At 34.7% G+C, this 24,290-nt stretch overlaps 1 protein-coding gene across 3 annotated transcripts; it reads right to left on the reverse strand.

Moving 5' to 3' along the window:
- Positions 1-5,096: 5,096 nt before the first annotated feature.
- LOC107445538 (uncharacterized) lies at positions 5,097-23,084 on the reverse strand. 3 transcript variants are annotated; one of them, XM_043048625.2, is made up of 9 exons: positions 22,011-23,079; positions 19,804-20,015; positions 14,308-14,496; positions 12,703-12,975; positions 11,898-12,107; positions 10,889-11,042; positions 9,687-9,852; positions 8,464-8,673; positions 5,101-5,980 (listed from the first exon to the last, which is right to left on the reverse strand). In XM_043048625.2, exons 1-9 carry the CDS (start codon positions 22,547-22,549, stop codon positions 5,732-5,734), a joined length of 2,202 nt encoding a protein of 733 aa, XP_042904559.1. In that variant the 5' UTR covers positions 22,550-23,079; the 3' UTR covers positions 5,101-5,731. The 3 variants fall into 3 exon arrangements, with proteins under 3 accessions (XP_042904562.1, XP_042904559.1, XP_042904561.1); XM_043048628.2 differs by lacking the exon at positions 11,898-12,107 and having other exon boundaries at positions 5,097-5,980; positions 22,011-23,084; XM_043048627.2 differs by lacking the exon at positions 14,308-14,496.
- Positions 23,085-24,290: the final 1,206 nt, after the last annotated feature.

The following is a 24,290-nucleotide window of genomic DNA, read 5'->3' on the forward strand; positions in this document are numbered from 1 at the left end:
AAATATTTTTAATTCACTTTATAAATACATATTAATAACCCTTAACTAAACTTTGAATATAATTATTATAAGATAGTGAGTTATTTTCTCATGATTTTTTTTTATTTCAATATGGTTAGTGTACACAATACATATTTCAATTCAGTGCCTTAATATTGCCTCTTAATCACAATTATGATTTTCATTATTTTAAAGTAAAATTAATAATTCTATTATAAATCTGAATACTTCTTCACCACAGTATTTTTGTTTCATATTATAATTTTAAACTTTTATTGTAAATCTAAGATGGGGCACACTTATAAATCTTGTCTAAGTCTATTTATGCTATTGTATATTAGACTACTGTGTATTTATTTGCAAGTGTTGTGCATGTAAAATGTCCAACCTATAGTCTGATTTATGAATGATTCAACAAATTTTAAGAAAACAGTGCAGTTGTGATTTTTTTTAAAAATAAAAGAAAAACCTTTTTGCAATAGAGAAGGATATGAGTTGATGCTGCAGGAGTAAACCTGTGCTTATAAAAAAATACGTGGCAAAAAAAGAATTTTTTGTGCAAGTAAGTTTCAACAGTGCTTTTTTCATAACTAGCCTTATTGTACAAAATACAAACATAATTTTAATTTGTTTTTTCTTCAAATTATGCGTAACCTGCAACCTGTATTAAAGCTGAAAACTGTATATTATTAAATATTAATTACAAGGAAAAAATAAAAATTTAGGAAAATGTAACAAAATTAATTAAACGTTATTTCATTAATTGATGTTGCTCCTTGTTTAGCGGTATATTACAACCTAGGCAAAAATATTTTCTAAAAATTTAATAATATTGCAAAAGCCTAAAATTTTGATATAAATAAACCTCAATAATTTCTATCAGTTGAATGAAATCTATTTTGAATTTTTACATTTCTTATTTTACACTCGATTATTACTTATTATTTCTGATAATAAAATTTTAAGGATTGTTTATTCGTCATTAATTCAAATGAACCCCTGTTCTGGGTACATTTTTGGTGTCAGAATCCGTAGTGGAACAGCTGACCCAATTTTTGAGTTTACGACTACCAATGTTCAGTGCCATTGACTTGTAATTTTAAACCCAATTGAGAAGACAAGGAAACTCCTGGATCAAGTATTGGGAGCTTTTTGATGGAACTATATCTTTTTGATACTCGTATTCGCATTACATTGAGAGGAAAACCTCCCACGGTTAGCCTGACCGCAAGGGGACTCGTAACTCATGTCCAGCCAAGAAAAGATGGCTGCTAATCAAGATGGAGGCCAAGTTTGACACAAGCCAGGAAGAAATGACTGTAATAGATTTCAGTCATGTCAAGAAGAAATCAAGAGAGATCCTGTGTAAAGAAAGCTGTGGAATTCAGAATGAATTCTGTAGAACAGAGAATCGTTAAAATTGAGGAGGAATTTGATATGAAATTGGAATATTAGACTAAATAGACTAGAATCATGCCAGTTACTAAAGGGACTAAATGCATGCTTTCAACATTTCCAGCTGCTATCAAACTTTTCTACTGAAAATTATCTTTGCACGTGTACAAAACTCAATGTTGGAACATTGAGTTTTCGAGTTGGAACATTGAGTTCACTGATCTTCGCTGAAGCTAACAAATGGAATGGGACTCAACGGATTAGGCCTTTCATCTACTTTACGGGATGCAGTCGACATCTTGAAGACACTTAGCGAAAAGAATTATTTTTAAGTTCATTGGGTCCCACAGTGGATCGATCGTAAAGACATGGTTCCCAGTAGAACACCGAAGTCAAGCATCACTGGCTGCGGTCAGTGAACGAGTGACTAGTTTGATCTGCCTGCGTAGGGACCGAGGGTGCGCGGTATCGGTTCTCGTTAAATTATTCTAGCGTAAAGTGCTCTACTTCGCGCACAGTTCGTCGGGCTACCAAAACAGGGGAGCCACCCCCTTTGCAGAGGATCAAAATTGCGATGGCATGTCTTCGGATTATCCTCAGGGCATGACCGTCTCCAATAGCCCATTGTGTAGCTCTAGTGCTACGTAAATAAAGTACTTATCTTGAGTTCATTGGAGTTGTGCTTTGGTGAAAAATATTCTGGAGAAAGCAGCTGTCTGCAACTTAGGTCCCGATTGCAACGGGTTCGTAAGAGCCTCGAAGAATTGGTCGCTGTGTCACATGTAGCTTTTTCGAACTGCCTCCTGTGTTACGTCAAAATTCGGCCATCAATCATTTCATAGACAAGTGCGGGATCCAGAGGCACAATAGGCTCCTCCGATGTGAAAGACATAGGATCCGCCCACATCTTCGCACACAAGATTAAGGCAGTTCAGCAAGTCTGACGGAAGGAACGCAACTACATCACAGCAGTATCATCTACAGATTCAAGCGCTGACCTAAATTGAAAATATTCTGCGAAAGATCTGCAGTATGAGAGAACGCAGGACCAACAGAAATAAACATATGCACTGTAGGAACTGCGGTGAGGATGGTCATATACGTAAAAACTGTCCGAAATTGACGGAATTAACACTCCACCGCATCAGGAATGTGACTTCAAGATGTGTCATCACAAGGACAGTTCGCATGAAAATTCCGGTGTATTATTCAGGAAAGTCTGCGATGGAGGCTGCCGATATCGCTTCAGAATAGAGAAGAAAATTAACGGAGATCTTGGTATAGTTTGTCAACAGTAAGAACTCCCTCCTCCACAAAATCTGAGGCCGTCTGCTGCTATGGAAACAAGGGGGTTAGCTTTTCTTCACTCTAAGGCTAACACAATAGACCGAAGAAAAAGATTCCAATTCTTTCGCCCACCCTAGCCAAAATCTGTCCTCAATAGTAACCCCACACTCCTACTTAAAATAATTATACCTCGTTACCAAAGTCACCGCCACGGGTCCAGACGATTGGCTAGGGGAGTTCTTACTTTAGACAAACTATAAAGCAATGAGCATCCAGATTTGCTAGCTCAGATTGTTTTATTGTATTACGCTATTATTTGAGCTGTGATTGAGGGCAGTTGTTCTGATGAGTGCTGTAAGTTTCTGCTAATAAAAACTTGAAGTCTTAAGGATTGTTTTATTCGCCTCCAATATAAACTTACTCGGTACGATAATCACCTTATTAATTTTATGTTCTCTTATAACACTTAATCAAGAGTTATTGCAAATGTTAATTTAATCGAGAATTGATTAAATAAGTTTAATTCGAAACTGCGTAACTATTTAATATTCGTGCTTCAAGGAAGAGCGTGACCTGATAAATTACATAAAATTTTCAGCCATTTTTGTGCTTTACCTATCACATGTGTGATAAAACAGGAAGAATATGCAATTTTGCTCCCCGATTTTTAATATATATATATTTTTTAATCAGAAAAAATTGTTAGTAAAATGAATAGGAGGTCTGTGAATTGGCCCAACTGCTCTAAACTGAAGCTTCTGGAGATTTTTGTAGTTTAGTTTATTTACGTCACCCTAGAACTGCACAATGGGCTATTGGCGACGGTCTGGGAAACATCCCTAAGAATGATCCGAAGACATACCATCGCAATTTTGATCCTCTGCAGAGGGGATGGCATCCCCGCTTCGGTAGCCCGACCTACACGCGAACTTGAGCACTTACGAACAGTTTAACGAGGACCAATACCGCACACCCTCGGTCCCTACGAAGATTAATCCAAGTGGTCACACACCCGCACACTGACCGCAGTCAGTGATGTTTGACTTCGGTGATCTGCTCGGAACCGTGTCTTAACTATCTGTCCACTGCCGAACCTGGAGATTTTTGAAAATGCGACTTTGACTTACGTGTTTGGGGTTTACAATCTTGGTGCTTACAAGTGCAAAGTTTACAAGACAAAATTGTCCCGCAGTGGACTGATCGTTAAGACACGGTTCCCAGCAGATCACCGACACTGGCTGCGGTCAGTGTGCGGGTGGGTGACCACTTGGATCAGTCTGAGTAGGAAGCGAGGGTGTGCGGTATTGGTCCTCGTTAAACTGTGCTACCGTAAAGTGCTCGACTTCGCGTGCAGGTCGTTGGGCTACCGAAGCGGGGGTGCCATCCCCTCTGCAGAGGATCAAAATTGTGATGGCATGTCTTCGGATCATCCTCAGGGATGTTTCCCAGACCGTCGCCAATAGCCCATTGTGCAGCTCTAGTGCGACGTAAATGAACTACAACAATAACAAGACAAAATTTTTCTCAGACAATTATGTTTCTTAGCAACCACGTAGAACAATCTGTACTAGAAGAAATAAAATTTTCATACATTTATCGATTGGGCATTTGCACTTCAAGATAAAGACCACGGATACCCACACATGTGACCTATGACGTCAGCTCCAGCTGATCGCTTATAGGCAAAATGACGTGTGTTAAAGCCATCTAAGTTTCTCCACATAAGTTAGAATGTTATTTAACGTGAAGTTAATTAAATATGCCCCCCCGTGTTGCCCTTCAAATTGGTTGAAATACAATTCTTTCTCGTCTACATCTTTTACCCAACTTAGAATTATTATTTGTTTATGTATTTTATTGTAATCGTAATATATTTTTGTTTGTGTATTTGACAACTTCGATGCATAATTAGTTTACATTCTACGTGGCTTCGTACCTGTCTTTGTGTTAAGTAAGAATTATGTATAGGTAAAGAATTTAAATCTTTATAAAAGTATATAGAATGTGTTGTTCAGTTGTTGACGTAAACAAATGCACGTTTCAACAACAAATCAGGATCAAGACACCTACACTACGTCACTTGCAGGCATCTCATTGTCAAGCAACGTAGAGGAATTAGATAAAATTCCCCCGATATAGTGCATTACTTAACAGAAATTCAGTTTAACACCAGAAGCGTATCCATGGAAAGTAACGGTGAATTTCGTATTGGCGCTCTTCGTGAAATATTTATCTTCTCTTTTTTTATATATACTATACGAAATAAAAGCATTGTTTGAAGTATTTAACCGTTTTTGGCAGTATTGTGAAAAGATTGCATTGTATTTAAATAAAGATAGATTAATAAAAACAAATAAAAAATTAACTATAATAATAAAATCATCTCACTTTAATTCTAATGCATTCATGTGTATTCAAAATCATCATGGTTAGAAATAAAAAGCCTATTTTATCGTATGTATGGAGATTCTATTGCGTTTTTTTCAGTTGCCAATGAAAATTCTGACAATTTATTTAATTAAGCACAGTTACATTTTAAAGTTTTAAAAATATAATTTGGTGACAAAAAAAAATTAAACACCCACAACAAATAAAGCTCTGGATTAAAGAAAAAGTATAACATAAACGGATTTTTACCCAATATTTTTAAAATTAAAACTGAAGAAAATTGATTTTTTAAAAATAATCACATGTTTTGCTACAATAAAATTATCGCGATGTAGTACACAGAGCGTTTCCTAGTTATCTAGCAATGGGAAAATGAGCAATCTGCTTTACTCATTTTCCTTTCAACTATAACAGAAAATAAATCCCTTTATTAGTATTGTAGGTACTTTTAATGTTAGGTACAAAAATAATCTATAAATTTTTATAGCATTCCTAATATAATGTAACTTTAAAACTGAAACTTTTAAGATGATGTATTAATGTTCCATGTAATTCGAAATTATGTTTCAGTTACGGAGTTATTTGACGAGATTTCTACACCAATTTTTTTATATCAATAGATAATAATCTGACAGCATGCTAATTTACAACGGCCTCTCAGTTATTCCATGAAAGTTTCTTCATCTATTTTCGTTCTTCTTTTATCCATCAATTCCTCTTCGACATAATCCATGATTTCCCAGCAAAATATCCCCATGCCTCTATATCCTCTGTCACATTTGCAGGAAGAATGATCTCTGTTATGGACCTGATCGCATGTGGCATGTTGGCTGCAGTCCTTGTTGCTATGGCAACTACTCAATAGGTATGATTCTTCTTCTTCAAACGTTGGATTTTTCAAAGTTGTCTCCTGTGGAGAAACATTCAGCTGTCAACAAAAAAATAATATTACAAGAAAAAACGCATCTTGCTATAATTATTGTTTGATTATATATATATAATTATTATTATTTGATAATATATGTATTGCACTCCCGTCTGTGGACCGAGCAACATGTTTACAATAAACGATGGTTCATTATATTCAATATCTTTTAAATTTTTTTTTTCATATTGCTGTTGCGTTGTTGGAAATAGAAATATGTATAATTAAACATATAGAATCTCTATGTTACATATTTTTCTTGCAGCAGATTTCTTCCTTTTAATCGGAATTTCATTCTTCATAAAACGCCTGGTTGGTTGCTTAGTTATTTGGCTCATGCCCAAGAGTTCGTGAGTTTGATCCCCACCGGCCGAAGACTCCTCGTGTACAAAAGGTGACTGGTGCACGCTAAATCTGCCGGGGTCACGAAGTTCCCATAACGAATCAATACCTCTGGGGGTACTAGATCGGCGATAGATCGTGCTCCAGTTCAGGTCGAAATTACGATCTGCGGATGAATGGGTTCGCCCTATAAACGGCCTGTATGTGTGCGACAGAAGTCGAATTATTGGCCATGGATGGCGTCACCGAAAAGCAAAAAGAAGCGCAGCTCTCTGCTTTAAAATAGGCTTGTTGGTACCAAATGGCATAAGACAAACAACGACAAGGAGCCGCAATGGCTCAGAGGATAGAGCGTTCGCATTCCAATGAGGCGAACCGGGTTCGAATCCCTGTCGATACGAATTAGAATCCGGCTTGCACCGACCACAGTGCTGACGTGAAATATCTCCAGTGGTAGACGGATCATGGGTTAGAGTCCCCTTGCGTCAGGATAACTGTGAAAGGTTCTCGTGGTCTTCTTTTCCATGTAACGCGAATGCGGGTTAGCTGAATCAAGAAGGCAAATTTCTCCCAATACTCGACCCAGGAGTTCCCTTGTCTTCTGGATTGGGTGGAAAATAACGAGGCTACGGAGTTGAACATTAGTAGTCGTAAGCCCATAAAATTGGGTCGGCTGTTCATTGACGGTTATAAAATAAAATAAATACAACAGCAAGAAATATTATACTTATTTTTCACACCTAATACGAAAAACGTTTGTTTAGAAGAAGAAGAAAATATCTTTGCAAATTTATTAAATCTAAATAAAAAATATTTCTTTGTGTTTAAAAATTATTTTTAATATTTTAATAATATGTGCAAAAAAAGTATATAAATTCTTTCGTTCAATATTTAAAAAAATGTTTCCTAAAATTTAATCTTGAAATTTTAAATTCGACTTCTCTTTATCAAACATTTTTTATCTTTATCAAAGTATATTATATTTGTTAAAAGAATAATTTCTTTGTAAATTAAAAATTTAAGTACTGTGGTATAATTTTGCTAAATAAACCACTACTATCTTTTAAAACAATTCTTCGATATTTTTTCACTATGCTCGGAGATTGGTAGCTATTTTCTACAAAATGTTTAAGAGATTAAGTATTTTATATAAAGAAACAAAAGTCATCTGTTTAAATAATTTGTTACTCAAAGTCAGTTCTCTGTTTTATGAATTCAGAAAAAAAAATCAGTGATAAGTTGTGTCAGAATGACATCTTACACAAAAATTGTGAGAATTATTATATTTTTGTGAGACACAATTAAAACGTAGTTTATATCGTCATTTTGACGTTATTATGATTTGAATAGGCAAACCAATGTTTAAAAATTAAACAAATATACTGAATCTTCTAATTAGGAAAAAAATATAATTTCTGTCAAGTGCTATTTATACTACTTCTGGCTTACACCGATCAAATTGAAAACGAAAAATATTCCCATTTATAGACGGATCATTGGTTTGAATCCCCTAACATTCAGGCTGAAAACTGGCCAATTTTCGTACTTTTATTTCGACCCATGTAACATGTAACGACCCAAGTAATTAATTTCACTCAAAAAGTCCTTCATGGCGGCAATTTAGTCGTAAGACTTGATTCAAAAGTTCCCTTGTTTTCTGGGTAAGATTCGAAATCAAAAGATTACATCAGAGTTAAACATTGATATCACTACTAATTCGATATAGATCGGTTGCTCAATCAAGGAATATGTAATCACATTACTTTGGCCTTACCCCGGTGATAAAATACAATAAATGTTAACCCTTTTTAGCTCAGTGTTGCCAATTTGGCAATACTTATTTTAAAAATATTACAAACCACTAAAAATTGAAAATTATTTACTTCTAAACACCCACGATTTTTTAGTAACCACTATTTTCTGAACAGCATAAAGCTCATGTATCTCTTTACTTAGAATTGATGGTCTACGTACATTAAAAATTTTAACGAGGCAACATATTGGCAAATGAGATCGTAGACTCTGCGATCTCATTTGCCAATATGTTGCCTCTTTAAAACTTTTAATCTAAATTTGCTGTGCCGGAAAGGATTAATGCTATTAGTTGATTTGATGTCAATGCATACAATCTCGTCTGTATCACGTTCTATCACTGAGTTGTGAATGGAGGACACATCTCTCTGAGAATAAAACAGTCTTGGCACTACTTCAATGTCTTCTGTTCTCAGAACGTTCCTTTTTATTCGTTTGCCTCGGTGCTTGTCAAGAGGAATTTTCTTACAAATTATTCCATCTGCAAAATATTCACGTTTACAGTAACAGAATCCTATGTCGCTCTGAAAGAAAAAGAAAGAGGTTCTTTTAACTAACAAAATGGTTTGATCTATGGGTTCAAATGCGTACTACATGCTTCGTATTAACAGCAGTGTTTTAGAAGTTTAAGTATATAACGTTGCTCCGAAAGAACAGTCTTAAGAGTTTTGATTTTAAGCACTTGCTTTTGAAACTAGATGGCAACATAAATATTAAAATCGTTATCGTTTTTAAACAAATAATAAAATTTGAACTGGATATTTACAGCGATTTTTTCAGCGATTCGTCGCGTCCAATGATAAGCTTCAAATCTGCTTGTTTTTAGCAACTATTTGGCAAAAATATTGAATTCGAAAAGAAATATTTTGAATGGAATAGTTTCTCGCTTGAATATAAAATTCCTTTTTTTTTAAATTTTATTTTAATCGAAGTTTAAAGTAATTCGAAAGGAAAACGATATCTCTAAACTGAAAACGATTTTTGAATTTAATATTAATTTCGTCGCTGAACAAAGCAAACTATGCCTGTTTCTATGATTCCATACCCTCAACTACTACAGAATTTTCGTAGTTTCAGAAAAAAAAATTCCTAGTGGTACCAAAGGTAATGTAGCAATATTTTAATAATTTTAGAAACAAAGGAATTTTTTCTACCATTACATATTAATAATTTAAACAGATATGTAAAAGATATGACCGAGTTCTATTTGTTTTTATAATTTCTACTTAAATTCACTGCCAATGATAAAAATATTTCTTAGAAATCACAAGTGCTGGAAAGAGTGTGATTCGTATTTAACTATTGTGGATCATTACACGTCTTTCAACAGATGATTTATATGCTATAAAACACTACTAAATTAAACCGTAGATTCAAATTGTTACGATTGTGTATGGTATTATATAAGTTTAAAAAAAATACCAATATTTTGATTTTAGCATTGAACCGGTTTTTCAAAGAAGTGCAATAAAATCATTGCATGGCCAAGAATACGCGGACGAAAATAAAAAGTAGTAAGTAAAAATGAAACATTTACAGTATTTTGGGCTACATCCAGCTCTTTCTGGTCTTTTGGTATTATACAGAAGGCCCCACGTCCGCAATCTAAATCAGTTAAGCAATGCCTGAAGTTGACATAACGGGAATTTTCAAAAACACTATCCTTCACTATTCTTACCTTAGGTTCTACAAAATGAACTTCACTAAAATTGTAAGAAAAATGTTTGTTATAAGAAATATTATAAAATAAGGAAGGAAAAAAAAAGCATTGATGAAATGAAATGCACCAAGTAATTTTTGATTTAATGTTCGGTTTTTACATATTAAATTTTTAGATTCCTTATCGTCTGGAGAATCCATCTGAAAAATATTAAATCGACACAGTACTGTGTTTTCTTTAAATTATATAAATTTTCTTTAAATCTTCTAAGATTCTGTGGCCTACTCATAATTGAGAAGGCTTGGTTTAAGAAAAAGACAATTGGAATAAAAACACAATTTTTAACATTATAAGATTTATTTTTCACCAGTTTAAAGTTTGTGTATGAACAGTGATTAAAAAATGAAAGCCTTAAATAATTTTTAAACTAATGATTCAATTTTCACTGATTTAAAATTAGTTCAACTATTATTAAATAAAATAGTAAATAATTATTAAAATTGTTTTTTTTACACAAATCTTTGGATAAATGATTTTAATAATTGTGAACAAAAATGTTTCGATTTGCTTCATTAATTCTGATTCCTGTCCATGATGCGGGAAGAATCGTAGTAAAACAATGGAAGTTTCAGTACCGCCAGAATACGTAGCAGTTAAAATCCCTTTATACTTACATATAACATAACGTCATTCTGACGTCACCTTTATTATTATTTTTTTATGAAATCGTCAGGCAGGTAGGTAGGTACTTTATTTAAGTCGCACTAGAACTACACAATGGGTTATTGGCGACGGTCTGAGAAATATGCCTGAGGATGATCCGAAGACATGCCACTGCAATTTTGATCCTCTGCAGAGGGAATGCCACCCCCTGCCTTGATAGCTCGGTCTCTACGCAGGCTGATCAAAGTGGTCACCCACTTGCTTGCTGATCGCGGTCAGTGATGCTTGACTTCGGTGTTCTACTGGGAACCGTGTTTTTACAATCAGTCCACTGCAGGACATGAAATTGTCAGAAACTTAGAGAATCAACTTAGTAACGCCTGAGCACCACAGAGGAATAATTAAATAATACTTACTGAGGAATAACGTCATCCAATGTCCCATCGCTGTCTTCGCTCAATTCTATGAGCTCTTCGATAGACTTCAGTCTGGGCTCATTATTTGTAAAAGGATATTTATGAGGCACCCACCGAGGGTGCAGGCGCTGATGAGACTTCCATAGCAAGCACTCTGTAAAGAAAGTAATGCACCTTAGATAGATGCCATAGTAAGTTCAAATTCAATTAAAATCTGCTTTAAATACTTCTATCTTGGATACCTCAATAATGCATAAGACGATATGGGGTCTATTTATTAACTGCAGATGGTTTTATTCTAAGGAGAAAAACGACATGGAACGTTAGTGTCTCTGATGTCAGTTCAAGTATGATAGTGATAGAATTAATGTCATATAAATATGGGAATCGTTCTGAACATTCCAAGAATATGAACACTTTAAAAAATATATCATATTTGCCCATTGCTATTTGTTTGATTTTCATGGCGCAAACGATGTGATTTACAGATTTAACTGGAGTTTAATAGTCGGGATAGCCTGGTCGGTAGGGTGCTGGACTCACATTCGCGAGAACGCGAGTTCGAATCCATCCGATCGAAGACTCTCCGTGTAGTAAATGGTGACCGCTGCACGTTAAATCTGTCGGGTTATAAAGTCCCCTTTGTTCCCTTAACAAATTATACTTCTGGGAGTACTGGATTGGAGATTGATCGTTCTCTGGTTCAGGTCAAAATTACGATCTGTGAATGGGTCCACCCTATAAGCGGGTGTGGCAGAATTCGAATTATTGTCCATAGATGGCGTCACTGGAAAACAAGAACAATCGCACCCCAGTGCCTTAATGGACTATGACAACAGCAACTAGAGTTTAATTGAAGCTTTTGGGTTAAAATATGGAACTAATTTAATGGTACCAATTTTGTGTACGCAGTGGAATGGATTTTAATGGAATTTATAGAGTTATAGTTAGTATGTATATGCAGGATGTTCTGTAATGACAACCCTTAGTATGTACTTTTTATAAATACCATAAATAAGTGGGAGGATCTTGGAATCTTTTCTGTATCTTTTCCTACGGGAAATCGGTTTCATGAAATCATTAACGTTTACGTTTTTATTTTGAACGAGAAGACATTTTTTATGAGGGGAATCATCAAAAAAGTAACTGTCCTCATTATCTTCTTGCAGTTGGCTTCCTCTCCTTGACACTGACTTTCTTCTCATGTCATCTTGCGAAACTGAAAAAAATAAATAAATAAATAATGATGCATTCTGGAATTTTTTTTTAAACCAATGTATAGGACTTGAAAAAGAAATGAGCCTTAAACGTTTAGAAATAAATGTTAAGCTGTACCCTCTTAATTTCTTGGTCATCATCCCAGTGTGGTTCGGGCTTTGACGTTGATTAAGAACTGAGAAATTGTTTTCTCGTGTCAAAGCGAACAACGGAACGAAACAAAATTGTGTTGCGTTGCAATCGATTGAAGATTGAGAGAGTTGTGTGTGCGTGTTCGTGGTAGCCAATGTAGAGTAGTGTGGGAGAGATGTTCGTTGATCATCAGCTATTTTCCAACTAAGGACCTTTGGATCTGTCTTTAATCTGTCTCTGTCATAGACAGATGCATTGCAGATAGACATACACATTACAGATAGGCAGATGCATTGTCAGAGAGCATACATTGGGTAGGCTCTCTGTTGTACATAAAAAAGGGTGTTCTACAACTCCAACCATAGTAAGTTAGGAAGCTGTATATAATTGCCGTCAAGACTTTCAGGTATAGCAAAAAATTGCCTTAAACTTCGATAACTGTTAATGGTATATAATATCCTTACCTAATTCTCGTATTTTAAATCTTCGTTTAGCTATTGCAATTCCATTCAAAGAAAAAACTACGCAACTTATGGTTTTCATTTGACCATTCTTCAGTTCTTTAACTATAATCGATCTCCCAGAAGAACTGATTTTGACATTGCTAGGCAGGGACTCTTTATCTCCTTCTGGTTTCTCTACACTCCATTCGAAATCGAGATTACCTTTCTCTGGTAAGGTCAAAAAGTTTTCCATGTTGATGTTCAGCTCTTCGCCATAATACACTCGACCCATATCTAAACAAAATAAATTTATGAATTAACAAACAGATAAATAAGTAAAGAACTTCAGTTTCCATAACTTTAGGGCAACATTTTAATATTAAAAAGCTTCATTAATGAAGCCTTTTCCCTTAAGGGCAAACATTTTTTTTAGAAATAAAACACCACTATTGTCAAAATTATTTTAGTTTGGATCTGGTAGAACACTTTATTTAAATGAATTTTTACGTAATTTTGTTCTATTTGTGGTTAGCGATGAAAATCCCAGCTCTTCAAAGAGTAAAAACCATTTGTGATATTTTATCAGTATGATTTTTGTTTTTATTTTCTGAGCTTGTAATTTTTTTTTTATAAAATTACTTCGTAATTCTAAAAATGTGTTTCCGTATGATTAATTTTAGGTTTGTAATGCCTTTTTTTTTAATCCCGGTGTTTTGAACCTAATAATGCAGGAAAACGATCAGTATCCACTGACTGATCTGCTTATCTAAAAATAACAGATCTGTTCTTTCATCAGGAATCTGAATAGATCTCCAGTGTTGGCGTGATCATGGGTAAGATTTCTGTTGCTGTTCGGCTAATCTAAAAATATTTTTGGAATTTTTCTCTTATTCTAATGCAAATACAGAGTAGTTCTATTAAAATGTCTCAGACGAAAGCTAGTTTGTTCCAATTCTTCTTCAAAAAGCTCCATCGTCATCTAGGTTCTATTCAGAATGAACAACAAGTCATCTTTTCATTTTGTGATGAAGTGGAATTAGCTGCTAACCGAGCTTATAGCAAAACCGTAGTTATATGTTGCAATTGTGTTCTAGATTCAAACCAACACCCGCTTAGAAGTGTCTTTATTTTTCTCACCGCAAAGAAAGGAGCATAATATATGGTCTCTCAGCATAATCTCTAGTAGGGCAAGATATAACTTGTTACGTGACAGGACCGGTTAAATATCTTTCCAGGCTTCCGAGATCAACAAGAAGTTGAGACAAATATTTACAAAGGAAATGAAACAGTTAAGAAGGCCACCAATAGTTGTCTATTATAAAGCTCAGCAGAAAATTCAAAAGCAATAGGTAGCTTAGCGCTTATAATAAAATAAAACTGACTGCTGCGGGAGCACTTTACTTTTTTGTTTTTGGAATTTCCAAAATTATTAATATTTTTTTTTTCGTAGAGAGAATGGTCAGAGGACATGGGCAAATGTTAATTAGTTATTGTCAATATCGAGCATCTTCTTGTTCCAATGGGTCATTTTAGTTGTTTCCCTTCTTTGTTGTTCATATTACGCTAAAATTTATAAGAACTGTAACTCAGAAAATATAAACAAGTTTTTAAGGTTATTTCGCGTACCTATTGGAGGAACATCGATGCGAAATTTAAGCTCCTTGATGAGGTGATATTTTTCGACGTTGCTTTCTGTCTGCACAACTTGATAGACTTTGGCTGATATTCTATTTGGGTCTACATCTGAATTGGTTATGGGATTCAATCGAAGTTCTCGACCTTCACTTCCCAACACCATATTCCAAGGTAAACGATCTATTATAATAAAAACATGCATTTAATTCAATGTCATTCAATATTTGGAAAAATGTTTGTGAGACATTCTTTTAAACGGCCTGTTTTGCATTATTCTTCTCTCTCCTCCTAACTATAGGTCTTTATATTTTCGGATTTTACACATTAATGATTAATGTTTTGACATTGTGTCCTTGTAAGTTTAAGTATTAAGGATGTATGTACAGTGTACAAAATAAAAAGCGTACCGTGCTGAATAAATTTTGATCTAATGATCGGATCTTCCTACTCTAGGACTCAATCTTAAGGACAATCTCAAATATACTTTTAAGAGCCGTGATGGCTCAGGGGCTAGATCGTTCGCCTTCCAATGAGGTGAACCGGGCTTGAATCCCGGCGATGGCTGGTTGATACGAATTCCGCATCCGACTCGCACCGACCATAGTGCTGACGGCGACGAGAAATATCCTCAGTGGAAAACGGATCATGGGTTAGAGTCCCCTTGGCGTCAGGTTAATCGTGGGAGGTTCTCGTGGTTTTCCCCTCCATGTAACGCAAATGCGGGTTATTTTCATCAAAAGTCCTTCACGAAGGCAAATTTCTCCCTATACTTGATCCAGGTGTTCCCTTGTCTTCTGGATTGGGTTCAAAATTACAAGGCTAGGGAGTTAAACATTGGTAGTCGTGAACTCAAAATTGNTTTAAGGAAATGGCACCCCAGACCATAATGCCTTGTTGAGGGCCGGTGTGGCGTGCAATAGTGAAGGCAGGACCCCCCCTCTGCCCTGTGCGTATCCAAACACGTCTTTGGTGATCGTCAGGACACAGTTGGAAACGGGGTTCGTCGCTAAAGACTATACGTCCCCAGTCTGCATCATTCAAGCCTGATCGAGCGTCGATTTTGCGCGTCTTAGTGCGTTCTTGGTGCGTCGATTTTTTTGTTATAGAGTGTATTTGCAAAGGAAATGAAACAGTTAAGAAGCACCAACCGCCAATAGTTGTCTGTTACAAAGCTCCGGAGTTCAGCTGCAAATTAAAAAAGAATCGGTAGCTTAATGCTTGTAATAAAACAAAACTGACTGCTGCTAGAGTACTTTATTTTTTTGTTTCTGAATTCTCGGAAATTATTTTAAAAAAATTTTCTTTAGAGAATGGTCAGAGGACATGGGCAAACGTTAATTCGTTATTGTGAATATCGAACATCTTCTTGTTCCAATGTGTCTCTTTAATTGTTTCTCTTCTTTCTGCATGTCACGCTAAAGTTTATAAAAACTGTAACGCAGGAGATAAAAACAAGTTTTTAAGGTTATTTCGCTTACCTATTGGAGGAACATCGATGCGAAATTTAAGCTCCTTGATGAGGTGATATTTTTCGACGTTGCTTTCTGTCTGCACAACTTGATAGACTTTGGCTGATATTCTATTTGGGTCTATATCTGAATTGGTTATAGGATTCAATCGAAGTTCTCGACCTCCACTTCCCAACACCATATTCCAAGGCAAACGATCTATTATAATAAATACATACATTTAATTCAATGTTATTCAATATTTGGAAAAATGTTTGTAGGACATTCCTTTAAAATGGCCTGTTTTGTATTATTCTTCCCCCCCCCCCTCCTAACGAAGATCTTTTACACATTAATAATTAATTTTTCGACATTGTTTTCTTGTAGATTTAAATATTAAGGATGTATGTACTGTGTGAAAAATAAAAAAATAGGCTGAATAACTTTTGATCTAATGATTGGATCTTCCTGCTCTAGGACTCTATCTTAAGGATAATCTCAAATATACTTTTGAGAGCCGCGATTGCTCAGGGGATAGAGCGTTCGCCTTCCAATGAGGTGAACCGGGTTTGAATCCCGGCGATATGACTGGTCGATATGAATCAGCATCCGGCTCGCACCGACCACAGTGCTGACGTGAAATATCCTAAGTGGTAGACGGGTCATGGATTAGAGTCCCCTTGCCAAAAGACTAACTGTGGGAGGTTCTCGTGATTTTCCCCTCCATGTAACGCAAAAGCGGGCTAGTTCCATAAAAAGTTCTCCAAGAAGGCAAAATTCTCCCTATACGTGATTCTGGAGTTCCCTTGTCGTCTAGATCGTGTTCAAAATTACAAGGGTACGGAGTTGAACATTAGTTGTAAAAAAAAAAAAATTTATTTGGACCATATTTCTCAGATTGCAGCTACACCCAATACCTGGGGGATTAGAAATCCGAATTCGTAAAAACAAAAGATATGTTTAATCAGAGAAAGTGCGTTTTTATGTCTGATTTCGTCACTTAAAATATCGTCTGCACTAATTAATTAGCATATTTTGAAGTCACTCCAAGAAACCATTATGATTTGAATCCTGGAACGTGAAGATCCGATTGTTAGATCAAAAGTTATTCAGGGTGGTCCGTTTTTATTTTGCTCGCTGTACATTTAAAATTACCCTAATCTTTCAATTTATACTCCAAATTCACTTTGAAGAACTATTCTATTATTTTTTTGAATAATATGATAATCTTATTTAATAATATCAATGTTCATAACAAGTGCATATTTAAGGAGCCTTAGTCAGAGTAATAGAAGTCAGGGGCGAGTTTTCCGGTCTTGGACCTTTTTTATATGAGAATTCGCAAAATGGCTTGGCTATGATTAGAAGAAAACTCATATCACAAAACTGAGATTTTATTTTAATAAATAATTAAATTTTGTAGCATTGAACTTTGTGGGCTATAAGAGAATAGCGTATTTTTTAGACGTCACTAACCATACAGAGTGTTCCATTATGATCACCCTAAATATATACTTTTAGAATCCTTGTCAAAAATGAAGTAAAGAAAAATGCACATATTACGAATCGCAAATAAGTTTTTAAGCGGGTGAAGAACGAAAAAGCAATTGAAATGCATCGATTCACTATTGAAGAAAGTTGGTTGAAAAACGTGAAAGCCAGTTTGATTTCCTGGTGTGTTTAGAGATGTTCATAATTTCAACTCCTCTCTGTTTTTACTGCAATCAAGTAGGTTCAGATTTTTTCAGTCTCACCTTCCTCAATGGTGATTTCTTAGCTTAAATGTTAATTTGCAGCATCCAATGTGTATGCTTTTTTTAAGCTTATTTTTGTCGAGGATTATGAAATTACATATTAAAGTCAGGCATAACGAAATATCCTGCATCACTCATTTCTTTTAGATATCATCTCTCACATTCTACCTCGCTTACCTTCGGAGTTTATTTTTGTTTCTTTTAATTAACTGTATAAAAATAACCGACGATGCAACGCCATTTTTTTTCACTCTATTAGGCACAATACGAACTATATTTTCCCCATCAAAATTGAATATTTAAAGAAAGAAAGTGGAGAAAAATTAATTGTTGATCAATTCATTAATATGAACAAAAAGCTAACTTTTAATTAAATGTAAAATGCGTAATAGGATTTAACTGAGAGTGAAATAGTGTACAGGTTTTATATAAAGGCAAATGGAAGCTGCTTTCGGGCTAAAACGTCGAATCCAATGAAAATTTATTTCCTTAAGTTCTGAAATAAATGTCAACGTAACATTAAAATGATCATAAATCTTGTCTGGCTGTGAAAACGCCACACTATATACGCCAGAAGAGGAAACTTCAAACATTAGAAAAATCAATAAATTGAATAACAGAATTCTCCTCTTCTGTTTTTCCTGATACCGTTTAAGGAAATTACATCACCTGGGAAATTGGTGTAATCGTGAACTATGTAATAAATTTCGACACGCCAAATTTTTAAAACTGATCAAATAGTACAGAATTAGATGGCTGGGTCATATTTTATTTTTATATATTTTTTTTATAACAGTAGACCCAATTTTTGGAATTGCGACTGCTAATGTTCAACTACGTAGCTTTGCAATTTGGAACCTAATCCAAGAAGATAAGCGAATTTCTTAATCAAGTATTGAGAGAAATTCGCCTTCAAAGAGGATTTTTTGATGGAACTAATATACATTTGCGTTACATGGAATAGAAGACCGCGAGAACCTCCCAGAAGGAGACTCTGACCCATGATCCGTCTACTTCTAATTATATTTCACGCCAACACTGTGATCGCTCGGTGCAAGCCGAATGCAGAATTTGTATCGAACAGCCATCGCTGGGATTCGAACCCGGTTCACCTCGTTAGAGCAACATTTTCAAAAATTTTAGGAAAATAGAAGAAGAGGTCTACCATATAAAAGATGATTGGACTGCGTCGATAAAGATCTCGGAACGAACTATAGGAATGGATCGACAGCAAAATCATACATCGAATCACTCTATTTGAGAGAAGCAAATTGAGAAAGCCTTGGCCTAGACTAGACGGTAGTGCTGATCAAGAAGAAGTGGGAGCAAGAATTCATAGATAAAAGAGGGTCGTCCAAACGAGGTGTTCTGTTATTTTAAATAAAATTTCTCAGTTTAACGATACTATACTAAGATATATAATCCTTTATAAAACAAGAGTCATGTGTTGAGTTGAACCATGTTTCCGTCTATACTTCAAAAGTCTAGAAACTCCTGTTACCGATCAAATTATTCACAGTAGGTATTTAACTAAACTCAAAATTCGATGACTATACCGACCTGAGGCCTCAACGAAAGGAATCATATTTAACAAATGAGATTTTCAATAAATAATATAAAGTTATAGAATTAGAATAATTATGGAAACTTGGCATCTAAATTATTTTTAAATTAATGACTCATTGTAAAAAAAAAAAATCACTTAAAATTTACGATTTTAAACCAGCAGCTTGGGTTGGTTGTGCAAAACCGTAAAATTTAGAAGATTATCCGTAACTTTATAACCGTTTTTACCGTACAAGAAGAAGCTTTTCTTTCCGTTAAAAATACGAAGAAAACCTGTTTTACGACAAAAATAAATCTGTTCTCAGGAGACTTTTACCATATGCGAACAATTTTTCTCCGTGAAAATTACGAAATTAATTTGAACTCGCGCCAGATGTACAGAAAATTTCGCATCAATATTGTTTCGATTTGACAAAGTCGAATCGTAGCTTTATTTATACGATATTGAAAACCATAAAATTATTACTAAAAAATAAGAGCAATTATAGAAAGTAATCGCAAAATGAGCGGAGAAAACGTAAAGTTATATTACGGAACGCAGACCTTCATGAGAAAAAACTAGAATTTCAACTGACGGTTTTAATCCGTTGTGATTAGATACGAAGAAAAACCGTTTTGTCAACAAAACAGCTATAAACCGTTAAACATGCGGAGATATTCCGACAAATGAATTTTTTATACTGCAATTGAAAGTTTCTTATGTACTGCAAGATATTTACCTGCTTCTATCTTGATATTCATCGCTTTCTTCTTCTGGCGTTGCTTGTAAATTTTTCTCCACTGGATGGAAAATTCTTTGAATTCTTTAGAGATGCTAATGTTTATTCCAAGAGTGAGTGTGTCTCCGATTCCACGAACAAACCAACACGCCTGGCGGTCTATGCGATCACAATCAGAACCAAAATTAACCAAAGCACTGATCATCTCGTCACTATAAAAAATAAAGTGGATACACAGGTCTATTCTCCAACGCAGGAGATAAAATTCAGTGATAAGTTGCGTCATAAAAATATAAAATTGCAGTGATGCGAAGTTGCATCAAAATGTTATAACGCAAGTCTCTAAAACAAATTTCATCACGTATCGTCACTGCGTTGCAATCTGTCACTGATTTTTTAATGCTTGCTCATATATAGAATAATTCAAAAGTGAAGAATTTATTTAATGCTTTAAATTATTAACTATTATTTAACTTATTTATTCATTATTTGCTTCCATTTATTATTATTTTATTTTTATTTTATAACCGTCGTTGAACAGTCGACTCAATTTCATGGGTTTACGACTACTTACGTTCAACTCCGTAGCCTTGTAATTTTGAACCAATCCAGAAGACAAGGAAACTCCTGGATCAGTACCCCCAGAGGTATTGATTTGTTGTGGGAACATGGAGGACTTTGAGACTCGACAGATTTAACGTGCATCAGTCACCATTTACTACACGGGGAGTCTTCGGCCGGCGAGGATCGAACCCACGACCTCTTGGATACGGGCCCAGCGCCCTACCGACCAGGATATCCCGGCCCCATTTATTATTATTATTATTTATAACCGTGTTTGAACAGTCGAATCAATTTTTGGGTTTACGACTAATAGTGTTCAACTCCGTAGCCTTGTAATTTCGAGCCCATTCCAGAACACAAGAGAACTCTTGGATCAGGTATAGGGAGAAATTTGCCTTCGCACAGGAATTTCGATGGAACTAACCAGCACTGGCGTTACATGATAAGGAAAAACACGAAAACCTTCCACTGTTAGCTTGACGGCAAGGAGACTCTAACCCATGATCTACTACTGAGGATATTTTACGTCAACACCTTGGTCGGTGAGAGCCGGATGCGGAATTCGTATCAACCAGTCATCACTGGGATTCGAACCCGGTTTACCCCATTAGAAGGCGAGTGTTCTATCCCCTGAGCCATCACGGCTCTTAGTCTAATATTTTATTTTATAACCATCGTTGAACAGCAGACCCAATTTTGAGTTTACGACAACTAATGTTCAACTCCGTAGCCTTGTAATTTTGAACCAATCCAGAAGACAAGGAAACTCTTGGATCAGTACCCCCAGAGGTATGATTTGTTGTGGGAACATTGAGGACCTTGTGACTCGACAGATTTAACATGCATCAGTCACCATTTACTACACGAGGGGTGTTCGGAATCAAACCCACGCCCTCTTGGACATGAGCCCAATGCTCTACCAACCAGGCTATCCCGGCCCCTCAGTTAATTATTTTTTAGTTAATAGTTTAACTTTTAAGGGTTGCCCAAATGAAAATTGAGATTATTACATTACATTAGACATTAGATATGCAGTTAAGATAGCCGTGCCACCATGCGCAATTATAAATTAAAGTAAGAAGAGTTCACTGCAATTGATTGAGTAGTTCGCATGAAAACATTTAAAGTGAATGCAAAGCCGTACTAAAATAGATGCGTCTGGGATAGAGCAATGTGCAGTTGTATAAATAATTTAAGTAGCAGAAGGTGAGTGTAATGTTGACTCTTGTCGTCGATGGCGAAAATTAATAATTAGAAAATAATATCAAATCCTTAAATTAATATTAAATAATTATTAATATTAATTAATATTAAATAAATTAGATTTACCTCACTTTAAAAATGTCTATTGTATTTTATCTGCCCTGGGAAAAATCTCCTACAAAAACTGCTAAATTATATGATAAAAAAAAACAATTTATAAACTTAATATAATTATTTTCGTTAACACACACAGTAGGTAGTTTTGTCAATGTGATAAAAAAAATGTAGGTGAGTTTTTATTTATTTTATAATGCATAATTTCAAGAAAAATTAATTGTACTTTAAAATTTCTTTTAATTTAAAAAAAGCTTTTTTTTTCTGCTCAATTTTTTTTCACATTTATTTTTACTATTACATTAGGTTATAATTAATAAACATACCTACTCTCCTTTACCTTGATTCGAAGAAAATCTTCGTCTTTCGGTGCTTCAATGGCTTTTTGTATTTCATTCGATTTTTCGAGAAAAGTTTTTAAATCGCTGATTTCAGACTTTTGGGTCATCATGTTTTGATTGGTAATAGTAGTCCAATGTTTCGAATCGTATACTCTAGTACTATTAAAGTAATTTAGAAAATCGTAGGACATCGTATTCGTCGCTGAAGGAGATTTATTTTTTCCTCTTTTATGTATGCTCTTTTTTATTTTTATGCTCCTTTTGTTTGTCCTGACATTCACTAATTCTGGGATGTCTTGAACCTGTTTGCCATTTTTCTCGCCAACTTTTGTCAATGCGTTTAAATTGTTCTGGAATTCCATGTTCCTAAGTAGGTGTGTACCGATGTCATTTTTCGCTGTTAAGAAATTTGGTCCTGCTTTCCATGGTCTTTGTAGAGTTCTTTGAGTAGCGTAATTTAGCTCCTGACATGTCATTATAATGATTAAAAATACGCTTTTACTTGGTACTATCCGATAGTTCATACTTCTGGAAAAAAAGTTCTGAAATTAATCGAGACAATAATTTGTATTAAATGTTTATGAAGAGAAGTGTACAAAACTGCAAAATTTCCAGAATACAGGACCAATAAGTTGCTAGCATGCTGTGGAATGGAATTAACGTGATAGTTTTTTGCTTTAATATTATGTTTGCTAAAACGTTGGGCACTGGCTACGATGTTTTTGGCGTCGTGATTACCTGCCTTCCAGTATTATAGTTTATAACTGGTGTTGAACAGCAGTTCCAATTCTGAATTTGTGACTATCAATATTCAACTTTCTAGCCTTGTAATTTTGAACCCGACCCAGAAGGCAAAGGAACTCCTGGATCAAGGATTGGGACAAGATAGCCTCCGTGGAGGACTTTTTGATGGAATAACCCTCGCATTTGTGTTAAATAAAGAGGGAAAACACGAAAACATTCCTTGGTTATCCCGACGGCAAGGGGATTCTAACCCATGATCCGGAGACCATGAGAGAGAGAGATTTTTTGCATTTGTTTAATATTAGCCATTGTTGTAAATGGAACTGTAGACGATTCTAAGTCAGATTTAATTGCACTTTCGTCTTTCACTGTTTAATTACTTTTTTAAGCTTTGTCATCAAAGTGCTATGTGTAGTGCATGTGTGGTGCTATGTCACTGAATTAGTATTCCTAAAGTTAAATGAACGGTTATCAGGGGCTTCCAACTAATCACGTAGTTGTGAACGATGTGTTAATGTTTCAGATTTAGGGCTTTAGTTTATTAACACACTGAATTAATTTTTGTATCAGATGTAATTTAATGTCTGCCTGCAAGCGACGTCAAGCGTGTGAGATTTTATCTTGAAATGTGTTATAACTAGAGCCCGGATTTTGATGACCTAAAAAATCTCAACTAATGCCCTTAAAAAGTGCAATTAATGCCCTTAAAAAGTGCAAAAAATGCCCCTAAAAATCCAAAAATTGCGCAAAAAATGCCTTAAATAAGGTAAAAATATTGAATTAAAATTTTTTTTTCTCTTTAAAATTATTATGAGTCATTTAAAAAATATAAAGCAATGCAATACTTGTTCTACGTTCATTAAAGTTTGAAAAATATGTTTTATATCCTAAAATAACAAAAAAAGGAAAATATATTGACACCAAAATATTTTTATTTTGTATAGAAACTTTAATGGATATAACAACTTCCATCTCATAATATTACTAAATATCAGAATTACATTGGATTATTAAATGTTTTTTGATAATTTGAAATGTAAACGAGCGTCTCTTGTCTGAAAGTAAATTTTCATTCCTGCAGAAGCTTCTTTCAACGTCTACTGAAGTTACAGGTGCGTACTTGAAAAAGACGGTCTCACTTACTGACAATTCTTCTTCAATTTGAAAAGATTTTGCTTCACCTGTTAATATTCTGTAGATTTTCTTCATTGTTTGGAAGCCAGTGTAATAATGAAAATTCATAAAAAAAATAATAGAAATTGGAAAAAATTAACAAAAAACTTTAAAAAATGCATTAAAATGCAAAATACGCCCCAAAATTTAANTCTGTAGATTTTCTTCATTGTTTGGAAGCCAGTGTAATAATGAACATTGATAAAAAAAAATAATAGAAATTGGAAAAAATTAACAAAAAACTTTAAAAAATGCATTAAAATGCAAAATACGCTCCAAAATTTAAAGAAAAATGCCCTATAAATCTAAAAAAAATGCTCTAAAAGACAAAAAAAGGTCCAAAAATGC

Source organism: Parasteatoda tepidariorum, chromosome 6 (genome assembly GCF_043381705.1).
Source record: "Parasteatoda tepidariorum isolate YZ-2023 chromosome 6, CAS_Ptep_4.0, whole genome shotgun sequence".
NCBI classification, from domain to species: Eukaryota; Metazoa; Arthropoda; class Arachnida; order Araneae; family Theridiidae; genus Parasteatoda; species Parasteatoda tepidariorum.

Coding starts and splice junctions, on each gene's coding strand:
- LOC107445538 (XM_043048625.2), bottom strand. CDS start 22,549: ATGAACTATCGGATAGTACCAAGTAAAAGCGTATTTTTAATCATTATA. Junction 12,976..14,307: donor CATCGATGTTCCTCCAATAG/GTACGCGAAATA, acceptor TATTTTGTTTAG/ATATGGGTCGAGTGTATTAT. Junction 5,981..8,463: donor AACGTGATACAGACGAGATT/GTATGCATTGAC, acceptor GTTTCTCCACAG/GAGACAACTTTGAAAAATCC.